Source organism: Struthio camelus, chromosome 5 (genome assembly GCF_040807025.1).
Source record: "Struthio camelus isolate bStrCam1 chromosome 5, bStrCam1.hap1, whole genome shotgun sequence".
NCBI lineage: Eukaryota > Metazoa > Chordata > Aves > Struthioniformes > Struthionidae > Struthio > Struthio camelus.
Window position 1 is genome coordinate 43,674,209 of NC_090946.1, and position 25,762 is coordinate 43,699,970.

At 40.8% G+C, this 25,762-nt stretch overlaps 1 protein-coding gene across 10 annotated transcripts in view; it reads left to right on the top strand.

The window, feature by feature from the left end:
- DPF3 (double PHD fingers 3) overlaps window positions 1–25,762 on the top strand; it is a 180,367-nt gene that overhangs the window by 103,933 nt on the left and 50,672 nt on the right. For 4 of the 10 annotated variants that reach the window (XR_011141489.1, XM_068946092.1, XM_068946094.1 and 1 more), the window contains exons 5-9: window positions 1,060–1,155; window positions 2,207–2,245; window positions 5,885–5,963; window positions 6,288–6,329; window positions 17,972–18,109. Coding sequence is in view for 6 of the 10 variants with exons in the window: in XM_068946092.1 (XP_068802193.1) it covers window positions 1,060–1,155; window positions 2,207–2,245; window positions 5,885–5,963; window positions 6,288–6,329; window positions 17,972–18,109 (394 nt within the window). In the remaining 4 variants the exon portion in view is untranslated. The remainder of the gene's footprint in view (window positions 1–1,059; window positions 1,156–2,206; window positions 2,246–5,884; window positions 5,964–6,287; window positions 6,330–17,971; window positions 18,110–25,762) is intronic. The other 6 variants (XR_011141491.1, XM_009670401.2, XR_011141490.1 and 3 more) reach the window with 3 other exon arrangements.

Sequence of the window (25,762 nt, forward strand, 5' to 3'; positions counted from 1 at the left end):
TTAAGACACTGACTTGAATCTACATCATGGCTGAATTTTATTGTCATTTAAATGGCTGATGACATGGCAAAAATAAGTTAATGATTTCAGACTAGACCGTTAGGAAATGATACTCACCTCATGAATGACAGGAGTGGCTGGAGCCCTGTTCTGTATTTCCAACAGAGGTGCCAAGGATTGAGGGGAATTCAACAGGACTTCTTTCCACATTCGTGTTATGATGGTTTGTCTTGCCTTTATCCATGCTATATCTGATCTGTGCATGTTTTCAGGGCTGCCAGCCTTGATTTCATTCTCTAGCGGTCACGTTTGTAAGATCAAGATGAAAAGGTTGAAATTCCCTGTGAGATGTGAGATGATGAATTATTATTATTTTCATTTTTATTCCTATTAATTAATTAATTGAAGGAACTTTTATTGTTCCTATTAACTTCAGAGAGTCCTCTAGCTCCTCAGCATTCTCATGCAGCAAGATCCCAACTTCCCGACTGCAGAGTTGTGTATATGATGTAAGCCCCAAAAGGTGTTACTGTCTAGATTCACTAAAAATGCTAGACTGTATGGAGGAATTGTCAATATTTTTTGCTAAACAGAGAAAATTCAAGCTGCCAACTGAAAAATCCTGATTTCTGTCTTCCAAAACATGAGAGGAAACATTCTCGACATTAGAGTAAAAACAATTTAAGGTGCAAGAAACCAAATCCAAGATCATGCAAACAGCTTCCCAAAAAGGGCCTGCGTTTATGCAGGTTAATACCTGTGCTGTCCTGCTATATGAGTGCTCAGTGATGCCACTAAGGTATTTCTTAGGAACTTTTTTTGTTAGTTGCCTGATAGCAATGGTATTCCTTAATAAGAACTTCCTGGAGAACTGAGGGTGGAAGGGAAAACAAATTTTGCTTTAGTGGAAAGAAATGGGGGTTCTGGGATCTGATTTGGCATTATATCATTAATCAACTGTAACTTAATAACCTGCAGTCTCTGTGGTAAAGAGCAGCAGTTGGTTATATGTGTTATCATCTTTTCTTCTAAACATTCCTGTTCATTGTTCAACCACAGAGGGTTTTAGAAAATGATGAAAATGCAGATGAAGTGAATGAGGAAGAGGATTTGGAAGAAGATATTCCAAAACGAAAGAACAGGCCTAGAGGACGGGTAGGTGAATGGTCTACTGAAATGGAAAGGAAGGAAGCAAACCTCTGTTTTGTAGTGTATATATTTCACATGTACTGCGTATGCAAACTGTATGTCTGTGGATATATGGTGGTGATAATCCTATGGGTAATTTTAAAGAAATAGTTAAAGATTTTTTTTGTATAGTTTCAGCTTGTTTTTGCTAATTACCAAGAAAAAAAACTATTGTGAGAGTGAAAAGATGGGGTGAATTTATTATAGTGATATATTTATAATTTTAATGTAAACTATAATAGTTGTGATGACATCCTGCTATTACAATACTCTTACTTTGAAACATTTACTCATTACAAAAAAGAAACAGCAAATTCAGTCACAACAGCCGAAATAAAAAATATTAATAAAGGTAACTTGAACTGTGTTAATATGTTTTGCAGCTTTCCCCAAGGTAGCACTTTGCGGCTGACACTTTGGCGTTCTTGAAGCCCATGAAAAATTTCCCATTTACTTAAAATGGGCAATATTTTATTCTTAAGGGAGTCCCTGTCCCTTCTCAGTATTACTTAGCATGTCTTCTCACAATTTCAGCAGGGAGCCCATTAAATAATGAGGCCAATGTTTTAAAACTTGAAATCAACATTTTCAATCGTAGCCCCTTAAGCTAGGCATCTAAATAAGAGTGAATGCAATTCTCAGAAGTTTCAAGCATTTTCATCTCTCTTTAGCTGCAGTGGGCGCTGCAGGGGTACAGGAGCTCTAGAAGTGCCTTTTGATGTTTGTAGGAGTCAAGCAAGACGGGCCACATTTTAGGCCAAATGAGCAGGATATAATAGCTTTTGAATAAGAGAGAGGCATGAAACCACACTGAATACTTGCAATGTACTTATGCATCAGACCCTCTCTTTTGATTTCTTCTGTTGTTGTGTTGTTTCAGTTTTCTGCTCCTGTTTATTTTGGAGCTTAAGTCCTTTAATATAAGATCAAAGCACTTTAATAACTGGATAAGTATATATTTCACCTTCCTTATTCTCAAAATCACCTGAACCAGTTTCTTTCTTTCTTTCTTTCTTAGCCAAAGACCCCCACCTGGAAAAAAATTTTCCAGAAAAATGTAAGTTTGAGAAAGTTTGTATGAACCAGTAACCAAAACCAGGAGTTAGAATTGATACGTGCACACAAGCTTGACTGCAGCTTTCAACTAATATTCCAGCTTAACAACTCTTTTCTAATGAGTTTTTCTCACATAAACTGGGCATGCTGGTCAGGGTGAGTGAAAGAGTGAATAGCAAAAAGGAATATACTACTCGAAAGAAGAGAGTTAGCTGTATCATATATTCCAGGGCTATACAGACAAAGTCTTGAACTTATTGTTACGTGCAAAATTGTACTCTCTTATTCAGGAAACTACTTTAGAGTAACTCTATTGCTTTTTCTTTGCTGCTGTAAGGAAAGGAGTTGGGCAGTGCTAGGTGTCTCATTCATTTAGAAGTACAAATTTACATCATGTTTTCTGCCCTAGGCTGACCACCTATTAAGTACAGGAACAGCAGAATCTCTTGCCTTTTTCTTGCAGCTAATTCCTGCTCTGCTAGTGCCCTGACTTCACACAGTGCAAAAAAGAGAAGTTTGAAGAGCACCAAGTACTTTAAGCAATTTTCCTTTTTATTTGATGGCATCAATAACCATAGTGAAATGTGGTATAAATTAGGATTTCAAAATCAGGGCCAGATTCCTTAGCTGTTAAAAAGTGGTAAGCCTGAGTCAAAGTCTGAATTGCGTCTGGTCACAAGTATGTTGCCACTCTTCAAGCAGCCCTTTTCTAATATGAATCTGACCCAATGTGGGGATCCTGACCCAGGATTTGAAATTAGGGGATGTGAAACCTGGGCCTCACCTTGTTTCTGGGAAGGAGTTTGTCAAGATGTTTTTAGAGAGTAGTAGAGGGAAAGGACATGCGTAGGAAACTAGATCCTGCAGAGTGTGGCCTTTGGGGGTTTGGAGAATGAATGAGAAGGACTGACGGCATTGATGCAGGATGAATGCAGCAGAATTACTGTTCTGGACGTTCCAAATTTCACATGCTCCTTCCTTTTCCTACAGCATGATTTTATTTTTAATCCTGGACTTCTCCATCTGTCCCTCTGGCTACTGTCTCTCTGGCTGCTTCAGTACTGCTTCAAGGCTGCTGTGCCATGCTTCCAGGTCTCATACATCAAGTCACTTAGTCTGTGCTACATCCCGTCAGGAGAATGAAGGCAGTCGTGGATGACTGAATGCCACAGACTGGAGTGCTGACAGCAAGCAAGCGGCACTCAGTTGAGTGCCTTTGAGGCAGCTGCTAAGTTTGCTACCCCCTCAAGGCTAGCCTTGAAATCATGGGAGCATTAGGAAGGACACTGAAGGCCAAAGAGATGGATTTACAAAAGGAGCTTTTTAGTATCTTTGCTGGACAGGGAAATATTGGTAGGAGCTAGGAGAGACAGTTCACTAGGAGATGGGAGAGGAATGCAGCTGCACCTGTACAGATTGCGTGCTCGTCAGCTGAATACCCCATGGGACATTTTCAAAGGCACTAAAGACATTTATGAACCCAACTCCCATTGAAAGTCACTGACTTGAAAAATCTCCCCCTCTGTGTTCAGTGCATGAAAAAGTATATTTGACGTGTGGTCATGACATGAATGCTGTACCCTTGCATTTCTGTAGAGAACGGTTTGAAGGGAAACAGCTGGCTGTAAGACTAGCGAAACTCTGAGCAACAGACCTTAAATTACCACCCTATTCTGAAAGGTGTCTGTGTAAAAATAGTATCTTCTTACTCAACAGATCTGTTCTCAGTGTGTAAACAGAGTCAGACCTCCTGATTAGTGACAAAAGTAAGATTTTACAGCTTTTTCACAGCTCTGAAGAGCCAGTGCAGCCTGGTAAAAGAGGGAACATCCTAGTCCAGGTACCTGCAGAAATATTTATTAAGGGCCAATCACTTGCCTCTGTGAAGAGTCTCTGATGAGCTGAGAGCTGTACAGGAGCAGCCAGGGACCTAAAGTTGACTTGCAGAACATTTTGCAGTAATGAGGGAAGAAAGGAATTAGCCCGGGACTGATCTCGCATCCCAGAGTGGGTTTGCAGAGCTGGCAGTCAGAAAGAAAATATTGTGGATTAGTCAGTAATACAGTCAGTAATGTGGCTTCCACCAAACAATTGTTTCTGGGTCCTTTTCCAGTGAGAGACTACTTTTCAGTTCACCCTTAGAAATCTCACTTCAGATGTGTGTGCTGATCTGCACTGAGCTCTTTGCAGAGCTATCCTTGCCGTACCTAATAGTATTTATCCCATCCAGACAGTGGCAGATCCACGTCTTTCCTTTGGGACTGTGATAAGTGTTAGATCTGAGCAATTCCAGGGAAAAAACACGTGAAGATTTTATAAATCTCTATTTTGATAGACTCACTGGTAGGCCAGTGTAGAACTATTTCTTGTTCCTTCACTGTAGATGTGTGATGGAATGCTAGTGCAGTCCCAAATCCATAGAAGGGAGACAGAGCTAATATGACCCTTTTGTATCTGGAGCACTAACATTCTCAGAATATCTGCATCTTTTCTGGCTTTACTTGATGAAGCTCTGTCCCTTTCTTATTTTCACATGTAAAAGCTCAGAGGACTTGAGTCAGGCAGTCTTGTTTAGGGAGAGAGGCATCAACAGTTTATTAACAGAAACAGCAGTAACAATTTGGTTGTTTTTGCCTGAGAACAGAGTAGCTTCCAGAGTTATTAAAGGGCTACCTAGCCATCCATCTCCAAATCACTTGCTCAAATGAAGGTCTAGTCTAAAATTATTGTCATCTACAGACTCTACATTAACTAACATGAAATAACTAAATAACTGAAGACCTGCGCTCAGTTCCCAGTTCCACATCACAGCCTCTACCGTTAGACTGGTACTAACTGTCCTCATGTTGCCATCTCAGCTGAGAAGGGTCAGAACCAAGGTGCTTTGATGCTGAATTCTACTCTTACCCTTGGAGCTCAGGACAGAGCAGTGTGCACGATGGACAAAGCAGAGGTTTTTAGTTCCAGGGCTGTCAAGTTGGTATGTTTTAGGAACATAGAATTATAAAGGGACCTTTCTGGGTAATTCCAGTTCTGCGCTATAGCAGGTAGCTGTGTCACCTAATCTTTTTCACTAACTCACCAAAGCTCCACTTTGTAATTAACCATATTATCTTTGTCCCTGCTAGAAGGCCATTTCAAAACCTTGCTTTTTAGCTAGAAAACAAAACAAAACAAAACAAAACCCTAAAATAAAAAAGCAACTCTCCCTTTAGAAATATTAAAGGAAATAATTTTGATTCTGTTCTATTTGGGGCCTGTTTTTTGAATGATTTAAGGGCTGTATTTATCCTCTGCCACCTGTTCATCCGTGCATTCTCTCACATTCAGTAATAAAAGTATTTGAACATCTTCAGAAATGAATGTGTGATGATACTTCTACTGAATGTGTCCTGGCAGTGACCTACTGCTATGGATGAACAGTTTGGTTTATCTGTGGAGGGGATCTCTGCTGCATTGCAAGGTCCATTAACATAGCGCATATCTTAGGAGATGAAGGGTCAAGCCCACTCCTGGCATACTTGTGTGGAAGCTGAGGATTTGTTTAGTCTATATTGCACATTTTTCATAGAAGGGTGAGGGGCACCAAGAGACCTGAGGGGCAGTGGAATAATGTTAACGGGTCTTCTTGCCCTTGCAGGCTCGGGGATCTGGAGGTGGCAGGAGACGGAATGATGCTGCCTCCCAGGACGATCATGACAAACCCTATGTTTGTGACAGTAAGTAGTACCCAGACAGCTGACTCTGCTTTAAGCCTGGTCCTACCAGCTCAGTGCACTCAGGGCTTCATCTTTTCCTTTCCAGCAAAGTGTTCTGCTGCTCTCTGACTTGCATGTTTGCCACCTGCTGCTGCTGCTGCTCTTGGTGTTTTTGCATGAAGGAAATAAAATTAAGTCCTCAGCAAGAGTCCACTTCCCTTTGCACTATAATAAATCATCTCTCATATTTTCTTTCTCTCTATCCTTCTCTCTTTCTGGCTTCTCTGCCTTTTATCTTCCTTTTCCCCATGTAAGATTCACCCTCTATTTCTTTCTCTGTTTCAGATAGTTACAAACAAAAGCATAACTCAAAAATCTCCGATAAAGGTACTTCACCCTTGTTGTATCTCTTCATATATTTGGTGATTCTCTTTCCTTCAGTCCTTTTAAAATCTCACTGGTCTAAATTTTGAAGGTCTTATTCTTATCCCTCACTCAGAAAGGACTCTTATGGTGTGATCAGGAGTTGTGCCCTCCTAAGAAGCAAACACAACTGGAATGCGTGGTTTTGACACTTACTCCTTTTGAAAGTGGCCATGCTGTTTGTAATCTTGAAGTGGCACTGCTGGTGAAGTAGAGCATTGTCCAAACGGAAATAGGATATCAGAGTCCAAATATGGAAAGTATGCGTACCAGCAGTTGGTACGCAATGTGGTTTTTTGCAAGCTGGTCCTTGGTACTTTTCTTCTTCTTTTGATATTCTTGTTCACTTCGTTATGTTGTTTCTGTGAGGGGCACTTATCTTACCAACATATTTTTGAGATCTCTCACCTTAACACCTGCGGTAGTGTGTATGTGCAATAGTAATTTGTGCTACTGAATACCTTCTATCTTACAAGTTAGCAAGGTAACCAAAGTTGGTAGAAGTAGGAGAATAGTAGGAGGTCTTCACTTCCATGGTCCACAAATGTTTGGTGGTTTTGGGGACAATTAGAACTCCCCATTCTTCACTATCTACCCTTCTTGCAGTATTTCTGACCTTAAAAGACCAACCATTACTATATCAATCTAAATCAAATATTTCCTGCTTATTTTTTAAAAAATGAAGAAATACAAAACAAGTGTGGTAAATGAAAGCTATATTCCATGTAGTCAAATCATATTCTCTTATCTTGAGACCAGGTGACCTTGCATAGTACAGTGATGGACACACTGGGTGTCGTACTTCAGCAAGACGAATATTCTAAGGACTACTGATAATAAGTAGAAGTGGAAAGACTTGCACATGCATAGGAGTATCTGAACACATGATCAAGGAAGAAGAGCTCTTTAAGATGTGAGGAGTCAGGAAACTTCTACTGTAGTTAAACAGCTCTTCTTGTGCACTGAAAGAATTAAAATGTGTCTCCTAAGACTTATGTAGGAGTCCACTGTGCATCTTCTTGTTGAAATCCATAGCTTTTCTGTGCTGGTGTATGCATGACTGTCTTTATCTCTTCTTTGGAACCTCCTTCTAAATCCAAAGATACTTGTCAGTGGTGTATTTTGAACATAGTGACTTTTTATTGTCTGATCTTGCTCTGCTTTTAAATCTTATAGATACCTCACAACATACATAGTAGTGATGTGCAAATAGTAGATAAAACAGTTAAGGTATTGAAGGAAGCAGCAGAAGTCTGAGCTAAGAAATCTAAGCAAGGTTCTGGCACATTGTTGTACTCACAGAATTTTACCTTGGCTTACATTTTGAAGCATGAATTTCCTATTTGGTTTTGGGGAAAAAAATTCTATTTCATTTAGCAGCTATCTTTCATTTTTAAGAAATTCTGGAATCCAGTGACTCCTCCTTTTCCAGTGTAGATGGCTGAGAGAAGGGTTATGTGGTAGCAGAACTTTTTTACCTTACTATGGAGCAGAAGGAGAGAACTGTCCCAATTGTAGTGCTATCATCCTGAAATAACATCCCACCCTTGTTAACTTTCTTTAGAAATATTACATATAACTCATTGCTAATAACCAGCTTTTTCAGTTGAGGTGTCTTTCCTGCTTGAGTGATCGTGAGCCCGTTAAAGGTTTTCTTGAATCTATTTTTTCTTTGAAATTATTTGCTAAATATTTTTTATGGGTAAATCTCAATCTAATTATGGTAGGTTAGAAATTGTTTTGCAGTATTCAATGTGCAGATGTTTTGAGCAGACAGCTTACTTTTGGGTGGAAGCATGCAGGTCAAAAATATTGAATGTGTTTCCTGTTTGGGAAAGCATTATTCCTAGAATCACGTTAGTAGTACAAATAATTACCTTAATGAGTTGACACTTTACTTTTTCTGTATATTCTTTAATGTACTTGCAGGTTGCTTTTTCTCCATGTGTTCTCATATTTGCGTTTGGAAAATGGCTACAGTGAGGACACAAGCATATCTAAAACCAATTAATTTTGTAATTTAATGACATAGTCACAAAAAGTGATTTGTGGTGAAGAACTAGTCCACTCTTTTTTCATAGTTATATATTCATGTGTATAGGAAACAAGAATATCTGTATTCAGTAGCTTTCATCCATATGTGAAACACCTAGTCTATGTGTTGGTAAGATGATTAAAGAGCAGCACCAAGCCTCCGTTCCCTCACCACCACCTCCTTCCTTGCTGACACTGCCCCTTGTATTGGAAGATGGCGGTGTTATTCCTGAAAAGGCCTGTCTTTGTTAGAACAGGCAATCAGCCTGACTGGAAATATGGAATTTTTATGCTGAAGAAGGTTGTGAAAGCTCAACATTTTGTGTTATCCTGTGTTGTTAAGAAAAGAAAGAATTTTCTTGTTTTGTGGAATGAAGTATTTTGAAATATTTCAGTGGATTTTATTGAGCATATAGTGCATCAGAAGTTTAGTATGAAATATTTGGCTAAGTTGTCATTCAGAGTATGAATAAAATTGCCAAGAGTCATGAAATTTTTTGATTTCATCAAATCAGCAAGTGGAAAACTGGTTAGTCATATTTTCAGCCAATTCCATTGGACAGTGTTGTGCGTTGAGCTCCCTTGGGAAAAAAGCTTGATAATGAAAGTGGCAGGAAAGCAAGGTGTGAGATGGATATAGGCAAGAAATGGTACCACAGCAGAATGGATTCAGCTGCTGTGTCAGAGCAGGCGCAAATGTAGCTTGAATCCCTGATGAGAAGGTAGAGCAGATGCCTGAAAGTTTAGTGAAGAGTAGTCCTGAAAGCCTGTGATGTCAAGCAAGAAAAGTTCCAGATACTCTACTTCAGCTGTTCAAAATAAACTCGGTGTGTGATTTTAGAGGAGGGGCAGAATGAATGAATGTATGTATACCTACATATGTAAATGATGTCATGTGGTTGTCAAATGATCAGCTGGGGAACCATCAGTCAGAGTGGTCCCACCACTTTTGGATTGTTTACTATATACTGTTTGCCGTCTTTGTAAAACATAAAATTTTTCTGAAGTGTTATCCAGAAATTTGTATTCTGGAATAAAAATTCCAACCAACTGTAGCACCTGAGCTTCATGACTCTGGATGCCTACTTCCTTCCTTCAGCCAGAATGTTTTGCTTGTGCCAGATCTCTACAAGCTGCCTTTCTTACTGTCCATCCTCATTTGTCTGCTTTCATTCTTTTCTTGTTCCCACTTTAACCTACCCACATACATACTTACTTCCATCCTTGCATTCTGTCCATCCATCTGTGGAAAATTTCCCTTGCTCATCTCTAAAAGGAGTTACTTCTTTCTCTTTTCCTTTTACCAATATGTCCTTGTCTCCTTTTGGTCTTATGCCTGTATAAATTGCAGTTTTGGCATAATAGCATACTTCTGTATCATATCGTTTTTCATAGTCTTTCTGCGGCTGAGGTATGTATTCAAATCCATTCTTTATGCAAAATGAGAACTGAATGAAACCTTCCTATGATCTCCGCTGGACCAGGGACTAATGCAACCTTCAATATACCCAGAGACACTGATTCTGTAGTCTTTTGTAGAAGCTGGTTCTGTTGTCAAAAACTCTTCATTTTTCGGTTTCTCCAAATATTTAACCTGATTTTTCTCTACTGCAGTCTACGACCAGCATTTCTTGCTCTCTTCTTAGTGGATAACAATGTCCTTTTTCTATGTCCGAAAACAGTTATTGTAGCTTCTTTCGGCTGTTTTCTTCAGATCTGCTTTTAAGCTTCTTCTTTTTTTTTTTTTAAGTTTCTTCTCTCTGAAAAATCTCCAGAGGATCTTATTTAAACAGCACTGGCCAAAACTAAACAGAACATGCTGTTCTGAGAATAGAATCAGTTCAGAAGAAAGGAAAATGGTTGATATATCTACATGTAACTTCTTTTTACCTGTAGAACTTGGATTTTTGCAGCTTGCTATGTTATATGTCTATAAGAGGTACAGAGGTGGCTGGCCTATTATGCAACCCCTTTTTCAATGCAAACCACTCCTCCCCAGTGCTATTTCTTATGTTTCAGTGGCAAAGTAGTTTTCACCCCGTCCACAATGTGAGTTCATATTTAATGTACCATTTACTGTAACTTCTTGTTCCTTCCCTCTTCCACCTGTTTCTACTCCGGGTGATTATCTGTCATCTTTCGTTTTCTCAGTATACTGCTTTGTCCTGTTTATACCATGCTTTCTTTATCTTTACGAGATGTCATATTAATATTTATTAATTATGTTACTATTTGAAAGAATTCTTTGACTAATCAAGCTCATATGATTTATATGTATATTTTTTCTAGTATGTTCTCCAACAATCAGTTTTCTGCATGTTTGATTTTTTCACTCTCTATTCCACCCTCCAAATCAATAATAAAAATAGAGGCAAGCATTGGGCCCAAAAGGGACTCTTTCAGGTGCTTGAAGATGCAGAAAGGTGCCTTGTGAAGTTTTCAAAAGATTAGGCTCCTAATTCCCGCAGATTTCACCTGGAGGTAGGCTCCTAAACTGTTTTCCATGAATATCTCAGTAAGTGCCTATCAACTTGTATTGTGCCTACACATCGTATAAGAGTTGGTCCCTAGGTCCCTACTCTGAACTTGACTTTGAACTAATAATAATTATTCAGAACTTGCTTTTTGTTTCAAAAAATGTTTGACCCTACATTCAAATCATTACCGCCTGAAACATGCTCCTGATGTTTCTGTGAATTCATCAAAATTTTTTAAGTGTAAGGTTCCTTTTTTCTTCTCCATTGCCTTTCTCCACTAAACATATCATAGGCTCTGTCATTAAAAGGCTGGAATCTTCAGGTAATCCTTTAAAGGATTTAAGATGGACAGATTCCACTGAATTTTAGTGGGAAGTGAGGATCTCTCTCTTTTAGGTTCCTCTGAAAATTCCAGTTAAATATTATGGTGTTTTAGCATGACTTGCTTAATGTAATTCCTTGTGGCCTGTTCTTTAGGAAATATTTTCCTGTATATGTTTACAAAGTGCCTGCTTTAATAATTACCTTAATAACATCTCCTTCCTTCTTTCTCTGCTCTTTCAAGTTGACCTCATCCTGCCATACTCATTTGAACAAATATCTCATTGATTCTCTGATAGAGTACAAAAGATCTGCGAGATAAATCATGGTGTAGGTTGATTTTTATCCATTCTCTTAAGCTTAATCTGATGTCTTAATTCTCACAGATATTAGGAATGAGTCCACTACTACTACTCTATCTTCTTAGGGTAGACCTTTGGTTAAATATCCCTGTGAAAAGCTGATTTGGAAATGCTTTGATTGTAGCAATGTTTTTACACGCTTCTCATAAATCTCTACCATTACTTCAGCTTCCTTTTAAACTATTAGCAGTATAAGCCCTAAATCATCCTCTGGTATTATCCTTTCTAGTGAATCCCTAAGTAGTTAATAAGCAGTAAAACCTAGAATGAGGTGATTGTTCAGGTGAACTCAACAAACAACTCTCCCACCATATCTGCTCTACCGGGTGTTGATTGACTGCACTGTTGGTAGAGAAGCCACGATTAAAGAGGCAAGAACACTCAACCTTATTTTAATAAGTCTGGAGTGGGGCATATGGTAAGAGGGGGAACAGAACTGGCTCTGATAGTTGACCACGTTCTGCTCATATAGGGTGCCTGTTTCCTCCTTTGCTCCTGCCAGCAATTCATTTCTGAAAATGTGGACATACATATTGTTACTGACCTGTACATGTTTTGTTTGAGAGTTCAGCATCCTTGTGATCTTAATAAAGCCAGTGGATTCTGGGACTTGTTCCTTTGGGGACAGTGAAACAAAGACTATTTCCTATCTACAGAAAATCCTGTAAGAAGTAGGTTACCAAATAGCTGCTCTGATAAAAGAAGTGTATAATATGACATTACTGATCAACAAGGGGCAAACATAATGCCTTTTCCATCAATGGATGTCAAAATATAGTATGTTAAAATTTGAGAAGTCAAGGTGTGCCAGAGACTGGGCATGACTGTTGTAATAGCAGTGATTATGTTACCAAACCAGTGCAAAACCAGGAATGGTTTTTTGGGAGTGGAGTGACTGGTGTGACAAGAAGATAACTTTGAGGAATGAGTGCCTGCCAGTAGTTAACTTAAGCTTTAGCATTTGACACAATCCAGTGGAGAAGAAGGAACAGGAGGCAAATGAGAAAAGAGAAGACAGTGAGGGGGCAAGATTCAGAGAAAAAAGATGCATATACTCTCCCAATTTCCTGTTTCCACTAAAAACATGGATTGTTTCCTTCTGTCTCATACTGGTGACAGATTGTGCAGAATGTATGTGGAGAGCTGGCTGGGACATAGCTCACAGCCTGCCAAGGACCAAACGTGTAACAATTTCAAAATGACATCAACACAGCCATTAAATATTTGAGGAAGAAGTCTTTTAAGTCGTAGTTTTCAAACCTCCTTTTAAAGCAGGGGAAGTATTTTATATTAATTTTACTCATAAAGAAACGTAAACAGAGAGAGGGGAATTTGCTCATCCGAAAAGTTGCAGGCTGTTACAGGCCAGAACTTAAACTACAACTTTCTTTTATGAAGCATCCTGTGCATGTGATTGAACTACCTGCAAATTAGTTTTTTTTTTCCATAGCATGGTTGCATAACTTTGTTTCAATCCGGTAGCCTAAGAGATTCTCCCCCTCCTCCCCATTTGTGATGTTTGATCTGCACTGCCTTATTACTGCTTACTTACCCAGGCTATTCCTGAGATGGCATTCACATCAGGTTAGAGCAAAATATGCCCTTAAATGTAGGAGTTGGAGTGGGGCACATCCTATAAACTCCTGCTGTTTTCATTGGGCTTGGCTACCTAATTAAAGATCAAGTCAGCTTCCCGATGTTGAGAATCAGGATGAAATCTACCACATGCAAGGATGATGAGCCTATCCGGCAAGGAAAATTAAAGATACAAAAAGGCAAAGCTACTGAAAGAAAGGCAAAGCCACCTAGCAAAGTTTATGAAAGGCATACTCTCACTAATTATGTACAAGCTGCATAGAGTTAGAACATAATCACCAGCATGCATTTCAAACTGGGAGAACCAGTTCTCCTTATGCTTTTGTCAGCTTACAGAATGAGAAAGATGTGGTGTGAGCACCAGTTTGGATATTGAGAACTCATGAATTCTAATCCTGGTAATGACAAAGGATCACTGCGTGGGCAAGTCACTTAGCCCCTCTGTGGTTCTCTTTTTTCAGCGGTGAAATGAGGGTAATATTTTCCACATAGGAATGTGAGGGAAGATTAATTAATGTTTGAAAAGCCAGTCTTGCAGTGGGAAGAGTTATATAAGAGCTAAGTGTTTATTAATGAGCACCCTTTTATAGAAACTACTTCTTACCACAGTGATATAGAAGATTAAGAAAATGTGCTCTATCTGGAAAATAAGAGATTAGGGTGAATTTGGGAAGATTCCAGTCTGGTGGAGAAAACTTGAAGTTCTGACTTAGTTTTTCTTCTAGCAAACTCTCTCTGAAGCCAGTGGTTCTTTTGTCCGATTAAAATCATGATACTTTTTGCCCCTACAAAAGTCTAACTTGCATAGGGAATAGGAAATCCCAGTGGTTTCATCTGATGGCATTGCTTAGGACTTTTGCCATGATAAAACATGAATTTGAGAGGAGGAAAAGTCTCGACTCCAAGAAAAAAGCTGCTAGAAGCAGTAGATCTTTCATCCACAGACCCTACAAAGGATCCATTGCAACTGTGTAAATGAAACTCTTTTGCCTCAACTCTGGCTAAGAAGTCCTCTGACTTAATTTTTAACCAAGAACGGCTCAGTTCCTGCCACTCTGGAAGGCCCTCTGGCCGTTTGAAAGAGTTTCGCCAGTGGGAAGTGCCCAACTGCAGAATTACTGCTGCCTCAGCTTATATCAATACTTGCTGTTTTTTTCCTGTTGATCTCGTATATTTTGCTGGAGGAAGGAAAGTCTGCAAACCCACCTGATTTCCTAGGCCACCATAACTCTGCAGCTAAAATCCCTGCAGGATCCTGTAGGGAATGGAGGAAAGGCCACAGCCTTGGGATTTTCTGCAGGGAATACAAGTTTCCTTCTGTGCATTGGCAGAGAAAACTGGATGAGACCTAAGTTCAAGAACACTATGCTTTTAAAAGGTAACAACTATAGAGCTAGAATTGTGGATTTGATTTCAGGTAGAGCCTGAAGGTAATAGAGTCAGGTAGCTTTTTTAGGAATGTTTTTGCTTTGAAATTAAAAAAAACTCAAATAGGTAACTGAGACTGGATTTTAGAGTTCATCTGTTTGGCTTGGCACGTAAGTCAGCAATAATGCAGAATCAAGGTGTGTAAGAGGAAGATAGAACTGGGTAATATATATTGCTAAGCTACTAATCTCCAAGTGTCTCCTCCCATGTCAGTACAGCACTGATTATCAGATCATGCTCTGAAGATAATTTAAGCAGAAGTTTTTGAGCAGTGTCAGTAATTCATAGCAGAAGTACATATTTTTAACTTTTCTCTTCAAACACACACAAATAAGTGGGATAGAGTAGAAGACTTAGTATGATACTCAAATAATCTGCTAGGAATGTAAATCTGTCTGTTCTAAGAAATGCTGTAACGGTTGCATAATTAGAAGGAGTTATCTTTTTGAAATCATTTAAACGGTGAGCATTTTCTAGTTATCTGTGGATTGATGATTACTTTAGAGTTATACTTTTTCTGATATTCAAAAGTAGAGGCTGTCATACAGAACTGTGAATACCTTGTTTCTTGACTCCCTGTCAGCTCAGCCTCTGTTTCTCTGCTTAAACTTTGTTTTGTAGAATCACAAAGGAGTATATGAGTAGTAGTTGTTTCCCTCTCCAAAATGCAGTAGAAGAGTACCTGGCTGGTACCAGAAGAAGGGAGACCAAACCAATGTTTTTTAGAGATCATGCGTCTCCTGTTCAATGAACGTGCCTAGGGATAGCTTTGATTTTTCTTTTTTTTTTTAAATAAATGAAAAACATTCCCAGCAACCAGGATACATTTTTGTAAATCTACTGGCACAAGGGAAAAAGGCCATATTAAAAAAAAACTGGGACTAAGAGACCCTTTTCTGCTCTCTATTGATCCTGTTTAGTGTCTCTGATCAACACCTCTCACTACATTTGAAGTTTCCTGAATAAACTATTCTTGGATGAAATGGTCCCAAAAGGAGGGGGGAGGGGAGACCTTTTCAAAGATGACTGATTTCTGATTTTCTCTGAGGCAGTCTAAGAAAGACAGATGCTTGCAAAATTTTCAGAGAAGGGAGACCTTTATTTTGAATCTTAAGGATCAAAATGAGGCTCCACTTTAACTGTGGAGGGACTACTGTCTTTCTGTAATACCATCAAATAATTGCACTTACGGTTGTTACAGTGGTCACGACAGTAGTGATTCTTGGTTGTTGTCAGTCCGGGCTAAACTGGACCTAGTGACATAGAGACATTGTGTTAGTCCTCCTTATGGAAATTCTTCAGTTAATATGTTATTTTTTTTCTCCAGCGCTACTGATCTAATGAGTTTCATATGGGCCTGATAATCCTTTGATCTCCATGAGAATAATTATTACTGAAGTTATGAGACTTTCACCCATGTTCATGGGGTTCCTCTCCAAGTTACTGGAACTTGGCTTCTCTTCAGTTTAAAATTATTTCCAATTGTCTGCTATTAAAGCCCAAAACTTTCTGGTATCTTGGATGCAAGACAGTCATCATGCTTAGCTGTCTTGAGGGCACTCTTAGCGGAGAGCCACTTCTACTATGTAATGAAGGCTGAGTTTCCTTCTTGCTTTCCAATTTATACTTGAAGAGTTCTTTCTGGCTAGCAGAATAATAGTTTTCACTGGGGCATAAGCGTATTTGTTCAGGTGTGTTTGCTCACAAAACATTACTTTTCAACTTTTATTCTCTATTTGATATATTTCTCTTATTTTCATGTAGGCAAGGTGAGTATCATACTTATGTCTTCTGATCCCCATGACGAAAACTAGGATAAAAGTATCTTATGTTCCAGATCACTTACCTTTTGATATCTCTTGAGGTTGTTTTACACATTTCTAATAAGACAACATATTTTCTTTGAGGGAGTTTACAAACCAGTTAGAAGAAATGGAGAATTAACTGAATTATCACATTAGGCTTTGATTTACAGTTTCCTATCCTCTGTTCCAGAATGTGGAGCATCAGTTGGCTTTTTGTTAGTAGTAGTAGGAAAGAATAATAATAAAAGCTTTACTTAGATGCCGGTGCATAATTGGGGTAGGTCTTTTTGATTTTTTGCTTATAGAGTTTAATGACATTCCCAGACTCAGGTGTAGGGGGAATGGGAAATAGTATGCATATGCACTGCAGCATACATTTCAGGTATCACAGCTGAGTGAAGTTTTAAGATTGGGTAGTGACTGCCCCTTGGAGATTTTTTTCCAAGAGATCTAAAAAGAGAACTAGTGACTGCTGGGTCCAGTTCATTCTTCTGACATCACTTCTTTGCCTTCCTGAGCAAGCTATGTGGGACAGAGTACTGGGCATGCCATTTATTCCTGTGTGAGATCCTTGAGGTTCATGAAGCTAATACAGTGACTGAAAGTGTGTCTGAGAGTAACAATTTGCAGGGAGGTCGCTGAGCTTCTCTATCTTTGTTTCTCAATCTTTTAAAAGGGCAATAATGATATTGGGTAGAAGAAACGGGTATCTGAAAGAAAATAGACTTTCAGAGACTGCTGTGAAGATGAAGAGATGACTTCTAGAGACAATCATTTTGAGAGATAATAACATGAATTAAAAATTTATAGAAGCTGAATTTATATGTAATGAATCTTATGTTAAAGTCTGACCTAGTGATGAGCTTCCGGTGAAAATATAGACCTTTTGTGAGCCAGAATTCTTAATGTTCTTAATGTCTGTTGGCTTAATCCTAAAATAAACAAAAGTTCAGAAGGAGGATTCTCTGTCACACGTCGTATTATTTATTGCCATGCTGAATACGAAGTCTACCTGGGAAAAGAATAGAAGTGTCACTGCTGAATGTTCTTCTAGCAAGAAGCTCTTTGTCTTGATTGGGAATCTGGGAATAAACCTATTTAATTACCCTTTTAAAGAAAACCTTTATGAGGTTTTTTTTTTTAAGTAAGACTTTTTCCTTTTTGCAGAGACCAGTAATCAAGAAAATAATGTCCTTTCTTCTCAGTTCAGTTCTCATTGCTGTGCATCGTGCAGCACCAACATCACAACTGCCATTTCATTTGATTTTATGGGCAATCTTGTTAGTAACCCCAGCAGAAAGGATCGGGGCTATGGAGACCAAAAGTGCACTTGTCTAGGCCCGTTGCAAGGAGTGCTGGCAGCATGGTGGGAAGAGAGCTTATTTGGGGACATCAGGCTGCAGGATGGCATTCTGCCACCTTTCACTAACATCCATTGGTAGAGTTTCAAATAAGATCGTCGGGAGCGTGGTATTGCTGTCGAGGGGGAAAGGGATGTTGTTTTAAAGGATGTTGTTGTTGCTGCAGATAGTACTGATGTTTCCGCTCTGTCTTGCCTTCCCCCATATTTCCTCTCCTCCCAGTCTGTGGCAAGCGTTACAAGAACAGGCCTGGACTGAGCTACCATTATGCTCACACTCACCTTGCCAGCGAAGAGGGGGATGAAGCCCGAGAGCAGGAGACCCGCTCCTCCCCTGTCCACAGAAATGAAAACCACAAACGTGAGTATTTTTTTTCCTTTTGCCTTTCAGATCCTTTTCAATGATGTTGCCTCCACCTGTGTCTGCTGTGCAGAGGCTGGCATGATTGCCTGGCTCCTTTGTGAGTGACTGGAACCTGGATGCTTAGAGCTAATCAGCTGTGGCTCACACTGACACTGGCTCAGCCAGTCAGGAATTCATTTCAAACCTAGCATTATCTCTGCAGCAAGTCACTTTTCCATTACTGCTCCTGTGGGGAGGAGGTGGCAAGGAGAGTGGGGAAAAGAAGAGATGTCCAACCTGCTCATCATCAAGCAGCCTCCCAGTGGCTGTTAGCAGGGATGTCAAGGAAAAACATATTCTGTTTCAGGGGCCGCTCTTTGTTTTTGTCTTTGAATAAGAGACCTTTATCCATGTCTCAGTTTTTTGGGGTATGAAATTCACAACACCTCTCCCCCTTATCCCTGCAAAAAGTAGTACCCTCACTTGTACCAAAAGCTGCTACTTAATTATAGTTTGGGAAAATCTATGGATTGAAAAGCATTAGCACCGATCTGGAAGGAGGAATACTGGAACACGAGAGGAGAAAAGTTACAAACCTGGATTCCCCACACCAATGCGAGGCTGAAAGCAAATTTTGTGGCCCAGAGGGCTCTGTTTGACTGTCCCTTCTCTTCTTTTTAGGCGTAAAACTGGGAGTCAAGGAGACTGTGTTTTAGTACTGATTTTTTTGTAAGACTTGGCAAGTCTCTTAGCCCCTGTCTCTCAGTTTTCCAGTGTGCAATACTGTGTGATAATTGCTTTCACCTTGGGATTTGTGTAGATACCTTTGTTCACTTACAAAAAGTCCTTTCAGATCACCCTGTGGAATGTGTCATTTTAGTTCAAAGTAATGAACAATGTGGACAAAGGAATAAAATGCTTATGGGAAAAAATACACAGGCAAACACTTTATACTGCATTAAGAAGAACAGGAAGAAGCATGGAAGTAGGAAAACATTTTCTTTCTAAGCAGGATAATTGATAATTGTCCCCAGGGAGAGAGGGAGGGGGTTTCCTTCCTCCAAAGCATCTGCTACTAGCCACTGTCTGAGCTTGAAGGGCCATTTTGTCTGTTTCCATTTGGCAATCCCTGTGTTTCTGTCACTTTTATGCTCCACCTTTTAGTTATTCACGTGTTTAGTGGTTTCACAGCAGAAGTAATTTTGACTTCTCCAGCTGTTGATAAACTTGAGCTGTCAGTGCAGTAAGAGCGACTGCTTGGGCAGGCTGGAGAATGTCAGTATTCAACCAGTACCTTTCGTTTACTTAGAATTTATTTTAGCTCTGAATTTTTTTTTCTGTCCATGCAGTAGTTAGTAATACTTGCATATCTGAGAGGCATGTTGCAAGTTTGTATTGAATTAATATTGATAATGGTCATGCACAGATGGCCAAACAAAGACGAGTAGTGTCCCATACCCTTGAGCTTGTCACAGAGGCTGAGGACAGTCTTGGTCCTTATGTTTCTGGTGCTTAGAGATTGATAGAAGTTAGCAAGAAGAGGAGCTAGAAGAGCTGAGGAAAGGTTAGGTTCTTGCTTTTAAGCAGCAAGCCTTGGCCCCTGCAAAGAGAGGTGTGTTCTGCGCCATGGGAAAGCAGAGAGTGGGAGCTGGTTGGGCTTGTGATCCTCCAGAGCCCCTGTGTTCCCCTAGATCGTTATGAGATCCAGATTCTTGAGCAGGAAGAATCTGCTTAACAGCTAGCCAGGAGCCATGTGAATGTGAAGATCCCCTCTGGGGAAGGTCCCAGATGCCGGAAGGTAACTCTCAAATGGCTTAGCTGTCGCAGTGGCTGTTTGTTCCTTTTTGCCTGTTTATTTGTTTACAGCCTTGAGCTTAGATCTTGCATCTTTGCTCTTTCACTTGGCAATATTTAATTTATGCTGCCATTCATCTTCCATGTGAATGCTAATTGTCCACATTGCTAATGTGCAGTCATTAAATGGTCCCTTTGTACAGGGGGATGGTGGGGAGCCAGGGCATCAGATCCTTCCTCTCCCCTAAGAACTGCTAGGCATGTGTTATGAATTAGATTTGACAGGTCTGCAGTGTTGCAGGGCTTGGGCTTCAAGAATCCTCTCTGCATGGGCTTGGGAGGGAGGGAAAAAGGGAGGGAGGAAGGGGGATGTTAATCCAAACAGCTAATCCTCAACCTACTGAACAGGAGGACCAGAGATATGGTATATAGCAGGGTCTGGTTATTTGCTTAGCAGTGTGTCAGAGAGATACGAGCAGCCTGATTTAGAAAAGGCAAGGCAAATCCAAATGAGCCATTTGGAATTTGTCATGCTGAGGGAGGTGAGGACTGGGTCAACAAAGTTCAGGCAGACTGCTGCAGTAGGAACTTCCTCCCTTTGTGCCCACATCTCCTCTGCTGTCACTGCTCCTAGCAGTACTTGCAGCAACAGCAGCCTTACTGATGCAGGAGGAAGCTTTCTGGAGCAGGGCTTCTACAAGATTCAGCTGTTGATCCACTAGCTGGAGCCAGCTCAAGAGCCGATGGCCTCTTCTTTTTCTCCCTCCTGCTTCCCCACTTTTATCTTTACACTTTTTCTCACACATAGACCAATTTGGATAGTTCAATAAATTATCCAGGGACTGGAAAAGAGATTTAGACAGAAACAACCTGTCAGTGACTAAGAGCCACTGCATAGGTGTGTATCGAAGAACATGGACTGACCTAACCACAAAGTCCCACTTCCTTGGCACATCTTACTGTCCCTAAGTGGTCTTGTTTATTTACATCTCTCTCTCCTTCTGTCCTTCTTCCTCACTTATAGTTAACCCTTTCCACATGGAAGACAGTTCAACAGTCTTCTCTGGCCTTTGCCTTTCCTGTGCCATCTTAGCCTGTGCTCTGTTAGAGCTTTAGTTACTTAGTTTCTCTGTCTTACCTAGTCCTTTGATGCAGGGAAATAGCCCTTTCTTAGGATCCAGTCTTGCCTCTGCCTACGCACACATTTATTTTTGACCTCCTCTCTGATTTTTTACATGCATGCATATGAAATTGTGAGAAGAAAGTTATAGAAAACCATCAAAAAAGCGAGCTTCATCCTTCCCCAAACCCATCAATGAAAAGACGTGGTCCCGCACCATTCTCAGCCTCTTTTTATGCTGTCTTTTCCTCCACATGTTGGCAGTGATAGTGTGAGATTTTTGAGCCCAGGGTGCATCCAAGACTGCCACAAAACACCTGCTGTTCTATTCCATCTCAATATATGAGTACAGGCCAGCTCTGGGGGCAGCTGGTGCTCACAAATTTTGAGACACTTCTCATGTAAGTATTACATTAGACTTCTGTCTATTGAAATGTATGTGTGAATGAATGGACTAGTATAAATGCTCTTACTTAATTCCTAGGAGAGTAGGATAGTCTGTCCGTATGGAGAAAAAACTTCCTCTCCTTTAAAAAGGAGCTAATCGTTCATGTAAGTGAAGAGTTTTCAGTGGCAATTTGCTTTGTGAAGCATTGGTTACAGGCAGCTGTGAGATAAACAGCAACTGAACAGGTCTTATGTCCCCAAGCACTTTGGCCAATGACAATTCTGCAACAAAGCATGTTATGCTGGCTATTGCTGGCCTAGCTGTTGCGTACAAGTTGGTCCATATCTGTTGTACAGTTAGTTAATGAGAACGCAGTTCACTGCGCTCCTGTCACTCTGCACATTTGACCTGTAAAACCACCTGTTGGTATTATTTCGTGGCATCAGCTGGTTGTGCCTGGTTGCATGGCAGATTTTATGATGTGGATAAATCTCTGCTGGAGAGACTAGCCAAAGTTGTTTGTGTGTTCTAAGCATAATTGGATACCCAGTCTCCAGAGATAAAAAATTAATGCGCTAACCTCAGTGTGCCTCCAAGCTGTCCTCCAGTTCCCCCACACTGTTGTCTTTGAAACATTTTTATTTCGATCCAGGCAGGGGGCTGGCCATGAATAAATGACGAGAGTCAGCCCCTCAGTTGGAGACGAGCCGTTTGTTCCTCTCCACAAGCAACATCAATTGAAAAGCTACATCAGGTCTACTTTTTGCCTGCCTCAGTGCTGATCCTCTCTGGAGACGTGACAGGAGCTGCAACTGAATGCAAGGATGCACCAATGCTCACCTTGTGACAAGAAACCCTGCAGCAGGTGCCTTTTCAGTGAAAATATGTACATTACCCTGATTTGACGTCTCATTAGTTTATTTGTTTTTTTCTTTTCCAGAGCTAGTTTTCAGTAAAAAAAGTCAGATTACTAAAAGAAACCATAAGGATTGCAGAGACTGAAATTGCATAATGGTTTCCACTCAAACCGTTTCTTCAGCTGTAAATATCTCAGACTTTTATGCTTTTTTGTCAGACGGCTGAGTAAAAAAATAGATGAGTTGTTTAGCGTTTGGAAACAGTGAAGAACCTCAAACTTTTCCCCCTATGTATAGGGGCACATAGGGGCTTTGAGTTGTTTTTTGGGGGGGTTGCTTTTTTTGCGGTACTGCCTGACCAGGTCCTAAATGTTGTCAATGTGCAACCTTCCTTGAGAAGAAGCACCTATGAATAGTTTGTGGGAAATTATTTCCACTTTGACTAAATAATTATTTTTTGAAAAACATGTGTTGCTTCAGTAGCATGTCAGCTCTTGAGATGTGAACGGTATCATTTATGCAGTTATAACTCTTTTCCTGGCTTGCTATCTGCCTGCTTTTTTCTTCCCAGTGTAGAATTTGAACCAAGTAAACTCCAAAAGATTTGACTGAATTTGAAATTAGGTGCTATGCCTTCTCACATTCCTCCAGTGAGCAATTTCCACATCCAAAGTCTACAACATATTGCAGGGGCCTGTTCCAAGACACTGGCCAATCTTACACGAATACATGAGAGATGCTGTCCGAACTGGGCTGTATACTGGGCAGCATAATCACCCCTCAAGTTCCCTGAGCTGATGGGAATAATGCATTTCAATGTCCAGAGGCCAAGTCTCAGGAGAGGTACCCCTCAAAATCAGGAGATTTATATTTTAACACATCAGGCTTTTTTGTCTGCTTTCCCATTTTTCACCTCCTACTGTTTATTCTCATGAGGTACTGGACAGTTACAACATGGTCCATTCCCAGGGATTTACTGTGAGCACTGAGATTTTGGCCCCTGTTGTAGGTGTTCATGCAGAAGACTGCGAGATCAGCACAGACATTTGTATAAAGCACTGCCTTGTGGTACAGGAATGCTGATTCCCCAAATCTACAAAATCTGATTAGCTGATGCTAAATTTTTCTAGCTGTACCTTCTGTTTCCCACCTCCCAAGTTACTCATTAGTTGTTCAACACAAGGGCCATATCAATTCCTGTAAAAAATATGATCAAATATTCTTTCTTCCCCCACATTCAGAGGCTTCCTCTGACTCCTGAGGAAGTACCTGCTTCTTGTAGCACTCATTTCGTGTAGCACTCATTGGTTATAACTCTTCATGAGTAGGGATGCAGGAAAGATGACCTGTCAGAGTTGCTAAAAACTGTGCAAAGGCAATAGCTGCTTCTATCAGCACAGCGCCAACTAACTCAAAGAGGAAAGAGAATGCAGTTAGGAGTGAGAACTGCCGATAGTTACATTGCGTGGTTCGCACCACCTCCCGCAGTAGCACAGCCTGTTTCTCTGGCTCCCAAGGGCCCAAGCTCTGCCGTGGAGTGTGGCGTCAAGAACCTGAGCTAGCAGAGGCCAGTGGGGCTGGGTGGTCTCGTTAGCTTGGCTTTGGGATTAGAATAGCAGCAGTTTCCCGATGCTACACCCAAATTCACACACACTCCAAGCAGAGCTTATTAGGTTGAGTACTGTGCACCGTGGACACGGCTGTACCACTACCAGCCCAAGCTGCACTTACAGCCTGCTGGAGGGTCTCTGTATTAAGTGCCCCAATACTTCCAAGTTTGGGTTTAACCAACACGCTTATCTCTGGTGTTAATGACAGTGTAAACATACACAATGAGACTGGCCTTTTCCTCCCAGTTTGATTTACGTTTTTCCTGGAGAACTGCAGTGAAAAAACCCTACATGTAATTCATTGGTGAGGATGGCACAGAAATGACTGTGCACATCTCTTCCTGATGTGCAAGAGCCTCAAATGTACTTGAGCTTTACTTGGCCTGTTCTTCACTGCACTGGGGATTATACTTTTTTTTTCTTTTATTGTGCCGCTCCAGAGCAGGATCTTGTCCTGAGCATTGAGCACAGAGCCACCTCTCCAGCCCACCTCTCTGGCTTCCACCGTTGCTCAGTAAAATGAACGAGGTGGATGTGGGTGCCTCTCCAGCTGGGTATCCATCTCCTGCTCCACTAGAAGCTGCAATTCAGGGAAATTGTATCCCCAGTAAAGAGAGACATGGCACTACTGGAGCGAGTCCAGCAGAGGGCTACAAAGATGATGAGGGGACTGGAGCATCTCTCCTATGAAGAAAGGCTGAGAGAGCTGGGCCTGTTGAGCCTGGAGAAGAGAAGACTGAGATTTCACCAATGCGTACAAGTATCCGAAGGGAGGGTGTCAAGAGGATGGGGCCAGGCTCCTCGAAGTGGTGCCCAGCAACAGGTCAGGAGGCAACGGGCACAAACTGAACCACAGGCAGTTCCATCTGAACCTGAGGAAAAACTTCTTTCCTGTGAGGGTGACAGAGCACTGGCACAGGTTACGCAGAGAGGTAGTGGAGTCTCCTTCGCTGGAGATATTCAAAATCCACCTGGATGTGATCCTGGGCAATGTGCTCTAGAGGACCCTGCTTGAGCAGGGGGGTTGGACTAGATGATCACCAGAGGTCCCTTCCAACCTCAACCATTCTGTGATTCTGTGAAAGCCACAGTCAAATTGCTATTTTTCTTTTCCCTTCTCGTTTATGTCTTTTTTTTTTTTTTTGTAATTTCTTGTTTGAGCCTGCCTATCCTCCACAGATGCATTTTGAACAGCAAATTAAGGGGATGTACTACAATTCCTTACACTTGAGAGATGAAGTAATAACAGGTGGCAAGACCAGAGGCAGCTTGAGCCTGGCACTCTGGTTGCCATGGAAACGGGTCAGACCTGCCGAGGGATGAGCACTGTCAGCAGCGGGGGGGAAGGCAAGCGAGAGATGCACGGGGGCACTTATCCTATAGGTTGGGATTGTATGTCATCAAGTCCTCCAAGGAACTTGACAATCGCAGACTTAGGTTCTTGGCTAGCTTTGAACTGCACAGGCAGCCAAATGTTGGACTTGCATTTGAACACTGAGAAAAAGGAAGGCATCGGAAAGGGAAACTGGGCCCCAGTCTCAGACAAAGAGTCTCATAGATTTATTTAAGAGAAAGCAAATCCCCCCCCTTTTCTCCATTGCAAAGTGCTTTGACTTGATTCAGGCCTACACTCAGGTTCCCGGGGTCTCCTTTATGCTCTGGAAATTTTTGTTGCAAACTGAGTAAATAGCCTAATTCAAAGCCTTTTGAATTGAATTGAAACCTCCAGTGGACTTTTACTGGTTTTGGATCAAGCCCAAAAGAAATAGGTAAGAGCCAGACAAAACATGTTAGGAAAAATCCCTTTGGGATGGCATATACGTCTGATTGTAGAGAATTCACTGTATTCATGTAAATAAACAATGCACAACTTCCCCCCGCCCCAATGCTGAGGTACATGCT